Source organism: Juglans microcarpa x Juglans regia, chromosome 8D (assembly GCF_004785595.1).
Source record: "Juglans microcarpa x Juglans regia isolate MS1-56 chromosome 8D, Jm3101_v1.0, whole genome shotgun sequence".
NCBI classification, from domain to species: Eukaryota; Viridiplantae; Streptophyta; class Magnoliopsida; order Fagales; family Juglandaceae; genus Juglans; species Juglans microcarpa x Juglans regia.
This window is the reverse complement of record NC_054608.1, coordinates 30877444-30883034: the sequence shown is the minus strand read 5'-3', so window position 1 is coordinate 30883034 and position 5591 is coordinate 30877444. Positions and strand designations below refer to the sequence as shown.

The window sequence follows — 5591 nt, the reverse complement described above, 5'->3', positions numbered from 1 at the left end:
TTTTCTAGGGCATCAATCGCACCTAAGGCTTCAAACTTTTTCCAATAGTATATGGCTTAAACAAACATCCCAAAAGCTCAAGAGGGTGACTAGTGGTTTTCTATGGAATTAACAAAACAAAGAGCAGCTTAGAGCTACAAAAAGCACACACACACATGCACAAGTAGTGACTGCATTGGACATACATGAAGTTCCTAGCACAATAGCAAAAAGTAGAAGCAATTTTGGCTGTCCATACACCGTCGAGTAACATAATATGTCGTCTTCCACTAATTTAGTTGAGTAACATAATCTGTCGTCTCCCACTAATTTAATAGAAGGGCACGGATAAGAAAGCTACTGTTCCTTGGACTTCTTCTCATCTTCCTCCAATTTCTGAATCTCCTTGTGATATTTACAAATGCGGTACACTGACCTGAATCCATATTCAAAGACATTTAAAACCATTGGCAACAATGAAATGCAGACTCCCTAATAAAGCATCCAAATGACAAGGAAATTGGATTTATGGGGAAATTACCAATACAGAAGGATTGATACAGCACACAGAATGACATTCCTTTGAGCTTTGTAGATCTGCACAACACGACTCCAAGGTAAGCATGCTAAAAGACTACAGATGTACAGATCAGTCATGCAACTATAAATCTGGGCTGGTCAACTTATTAGTTAGAAGAGTAAAAACACAGACCTAAACGACGCTGACAATTATATGAAATGCCAAGTCTTGAAAAATTAGGATATAGAAAGGCAGAAAAACAAAATTAAGCAAGTATATTTTGTTGTTCATTTTCCCCTGAAAACGTGCTATAATCTTAAAATCATGCAAGAAAGAACGCATTTCTTTCAAAAACATATAATGCTTTAAAGTTAATGATAAAGAACTTACATTCCAAGAACCCAGCTTTAAAAATTAGATATTAAATTATGAAACCCAAGTTTCAAAAATTAGATATAACAAATATGTCAGCATGTATGGCCGTGTTCCAAGGCACAGGGGATATCTATCATGACTAACACAGGCTGGACACTGGAAAACTTGCCTATGCCTCATAGGACTTCATTAGATCTCTATCCCAACTTGAACTAGTAGGGTATGTTCTAGAAGACAGAGAGAGAGAACTTTTGTACATCAGCAGATGCAATCAGATTATAGCTGCACTATAGTCTATTTATAACTATTAATCATTTGCCGGGGAGCCACTGGAAAATTCCAATAAGCCGACCATTGAAGCCTGCTGCATGCTTGCAATATTTTACACCTTTGGGAAGGCTTCCTTGAGCACCTTGTTTCCAAACCATAATTCATGCAAAAATTTCCTGGAGCCATCTCCCACCTTGAATCTAGTGTGACTAGAAAAAGCCCCAGTTCCTTCTGAGATTTTTTCACAACCTTACGCCATAGGCCCATATACTGATTAGAATGCCACTCATTCGAAGCACATCTAAACTTGGATTCCGTTACAGTTTTCCACAATGGCGTCCTTTCATGTTGATAAGGCCAAAGCCACTTCCCTAATTTTTATTTTTATAATTAAAAAATTTTATTGAATAATGATAGGCATAGCCTGAGTACACAAGATGATATACAAAGGTACACCCTATCTATGTTGAAGCAATAGAGACAAGAAAGTCATGAAAGTTGAGGCCATTAAAGTCTACAGCTATGGCCCATGTACATAGAGTTCTAGTAAACAAAGCTCTTAATTCCTCTATTGTGCACTCCTTGTCTTCGAACGTCCGTTCATTGTGCTCCTGCCATAGGCACCACAGAATACATATCGGGACCATCTTCCACACAACTTTGATCTGTTGAATGCCTCTCAAATTTGTCCAGCTTGCCAATAGTGCAGCCTCAGTACTGGGCATAACCCAAGCTACCTCTAATCTGCTGAACACTTCATTCCATAAAACTCTAGCAGTCTCACAGTGTAGTAATAGATGATCCACCGTCTCCCCAGCTTTCTTACACATGCAGCACCAATCCACTATAATCACCCTGCGTTTCCTCAAGTTATCTATTGTCAGGATATTACCCAGGGAAGCTGTCCACGTGAAAAATGCCACTTTAAGAGGTGCCTTATAATGCCAAATCCTTTTCCATGGAAACTAATTATTCCGTGTGTGTGAGGGACTTATAGAAAGAGCAAACCGAGAATTTCCCTTTACCTTCATGTATCCACAACACATCAGCTCGTTGGTTGCTCGGTCTTATGGAATACAGTAGGCTGAAAAAACCTCAAAGTCGCCCACTTCCCAATCTTTGGCCGCCCTACTAAAATTGATGTTCCATTGGACTTGTCCCCCCAATAACACCATGAGATCAGCAACTGAAACTTCTTTTTCACATGCCACCCGGAATACAAAAGGAAATATATCCTTTAAAGCACTATTTCCACACCATATGTCGCTCCAGAATTTAATCCTAGTGCCCTCAGTCAGAACAAATCTCGTATGTCAAGTAAAGACCCCTCATCCTCATCTAATGTGTAGTACACCCCCCACCCCCCCCCCCCCCCCCCCCCCCCCCCCCCCCACAAAAAAAAAAAAAAAACACATCTATATTAGCACTCAATCACCAACTTCCATAGTGCTTCTGGTTCCAGATTCTATCTCCACAACCATTTTCCAAGTAATGCCCTATTAAAAACTCTCATATGTCTAATACCCAGCCCATCAGAGGAGATTGGGGAGCATACATTGTCCCAACTGACTAGATGAAATTTGAATCCATCTCCCACTCCACTCCACAAGAAATCAAGCTAAAGTTTTTCAATCCGGGATGCCACACTTGCAGAAATAGGGAATAGAGACAGGAAGTAAGTAGGTAGATTAGACAGCATACTCTTAATTAAGGTAATCCTGCCACCCTTCGACAGATACAATCTCTTCCAACCTATCAATCTCCATTCTATTTTCTCGATCACCGTGTCCAATATTGGAATAGCTCTTGAGGCAGCCCCCAACGGGAGCCCATGGTATTCTCTAATAGGGCCTAGATTAACAAAAGCAGGTTGTGCACTCTCAAACCTCTCCCAGAATTTGAAAAGCACACGTTAGCCCAATTTACTACATGAAGATGTATTCTTCACCTGAACCACTCCATAAAAATCCCATTCTAGATCCTCAATTCAGTTGGCCATACTAGCGCCTAGTGGAAGGGAAAACAGGACAGGAAATATGCAGAAAAATTGGTGAAAGTATTTTAATCAAGTTGATTGTAATAGGTCAAGCAAGTTTTGATAAGTCTGACAAAGAATCCCGCATCAGAAGAATTAACATCCTCTCTTGTGTGTGGGGGAGCAGTTTCGTTAAAATATCTAAATAATTAATCAATTACTCTCCCAAAAGACTCAAACTCAGTTGGTAATGTATTTCTAACAACAATTGAAGTTACATAGCTAACAATTATGTCACCCAATTTCACAACGTTTGAGATGCTAATGATTTAAAAAAGAAATTTGCACGATTAAAATATAAAAACAGGAAATGTCAAAACCTTTACCGATTACCCATTGTTCCGCAATAAAGAAACACAGAATCCATTTAACAAATGCAATTTCCAACTTTAGAAAGGGAAAAAAACGAATAAAAAGAAAGAAAAGCTTACGGATTTCTCATAGCGATCTCTCTCAGAAGCCGTGCAGATCTCAGATGTGCACATCAAGCGATGCTCGTTCTTCCAATAGATATCTGTAAACAAACAAAAGAACATATAATTCAAGGCTTCAGAAACCATTTCAAAATGCTATTTTTCTAATGACCCGTTTGGGCAACGAGAAAGTACCAAAAGAACAAAAAGGGAAATAGAAACAAAGTCAATTCTCCAAAATCTTCGTAAGCAAACAAGAGATAATCCTCTATTTAACTTGTGCATAGCCACAACACGCGAAAACCCATTATAAGATCCGATATTCTTATTCATTTTCCCAACATTTTTTTCAGCAAAGGATAGAAAAGAAAACCCCAGAACGAAAAGAAAAAGAAAGCCAAAGGAAAAGTTACCCAGGAGCTGGAAGCCTGCGAAGGGGACGACGAAGAGGCAAGGTTGCAGAATAAGCGAAACCAAAGAGACCAGACGATCCTTGACAAGCTTGGGTGAAGGCAGGGTCAATAAAACAGCTATGGCTGCCTCTACCGCCACCATGTACGTCAGTATCATCCACTGCAACGCCATCTCTCTCCCTCTCTCTCAAGATATACTTCTAATTCTGCTGATGAGCCTCGTCCTTTGGTCTTGTTTTTGGGTTGTCTTGACGATGCTTGGCTTAAAGTCCAAGGAAAAACCACCGAAAGAGTGATTCTATAGATATCAGTACCTATTGGGCAGTGTGAGCGTGGCTTTCCACGACTACGAGGATTGATTTTTCGGAAGGGACGCTGCTCGGTCCAACGTCGGTGCCACCGAACAATTTTTTTTTTTTTTTCATACATTTTTTTTTATGACATGATCTATTATTGTATTAAGTTTTGTGAAAATAAGAATGGAATAAATTTTTGTAACAGTTCTTAAAAAAAAATAGTGGAAGTTGTTTTGATTTGTGTGTTTTAATTTTTCACAAAAATATATGTAAATAATTTAATGTAAATTTCCTTGAAAATAGAAAATTTTCCAATGATTGAATTCTTTTAAAAAAAAAAAATTGATAAACATACACTAACTCTCTTTTTCTTCATAGATTTATTTTTGTATTTTTCTCTTTTCTACTTGAAGATTGAAATGTTTCGCTTGTTAATTTTTTTGCTTGGATAATTGGATATATAGCACGTACATGAACTTTATGATTATTTAACTAAGAATTTAGTTTACATCATTTAATGATTATTGCTTATTAAAGTAGTTATGTTCAAACTCTTGTTGTTTGCTAAGAATGATTTAGCCAATTCATTTATATTTAAACAACTCCCTCACTTGATTGCTCATGATCTTTTACTTATGAAGAGTTTTTTTTTTTTTTCCCCTACATGCTACACCATAAATACTCTCAATTGCAATTTGCATTTAACCAAGCACCATTTTTTTTTTTCAATTCTTATTTTTGGTTAATGTGTTCATGATGTATATATTCTGATTTCATCTCTCCGATGTACTAAGATATAGATGTTGTATTATTTATTATGAACTAGCATAGATCTTATATTAATCTTGGGCTCATAATGAGATAGGCAAAAAAATATAAAAAAAATATGAGAAAATCGCTTCTCTCACCCAAAATATAATAGAATTAGTACATTAAATTCTAAGATTTTGCTATACATTAGTCACTATATATTCACCTCCACACGGCCCCACGCCTGACAATTTTTTTTTTCTTTTTTCATAGGGTGTGGGGTAGTTAGTGAATAGTAGTTGATGAGAAGAATGATTCTAAATTCTATCGTGTTGCTTGCTAGGGTTGGATCAAAAGAAAATTTTCCTCTAAATGGTATCATTGCCAACAGCTACCTTAGAGTGCACAATGGAGATGGGTTCTTCAAGTACTCATAGAGGTAATTTCTCAATCTTTTTACTTTCATATGCTAGGAATGAAATGGGATAGCTTTGAATAAGAATTTTTGTAACAATATAAGTCTTAAGGTCGTATACATGA

General features: G+C 37.2%; 1 protein-coding gene across 1 annotated transcript; it reads right to left on the bottom strand.

Moving 5' to 3' along the window:
• On the bottom strand, positions 1-4406 carry LOC121242719. Its single transcript, XM_041140657.1, has 4 exons — positions 4006-4406; positions 3611-3693; positions 521-576; positions 1-415 (listed from the first exon to the last, which is right to left on the bottom strand). The coding sequence occupies exons 1-4, from the start codon at positions 4175-4177 to the stop codon at positions 337-339; spliced, it is 390 nt and encodes a 129-aa protein (XP_040996591.1). The 5' UTR covers positions 4178-4406; the 3' UTR covers positions 1-336.
• Positions 4407-5591: the final 1185 nt, after the last annotated feature.

Coding starts and splice junctions, on each gene's coding strand:
- LOC121242719 (XM_041140657.1), bottom strand. CDS start 4,177: ATGGCGTTGCAGTGGATGATACTGACGTACATGGTGGCGGTAGAGGCA. Junction 3,694..4,005: donor CGCAGGCTTCCAGCTCCTGG/GTAACTTTTCCT, acceptor GTTTGTTTACAG/ATATCTATTGGAAGAACGAG. Junction 416..520: donor GTATCAATCCTTCTGTATTG/GTAATTTCCCCA, acceptor ATATGGATTCAG/GTCAGTGTACCGCATTTGTA.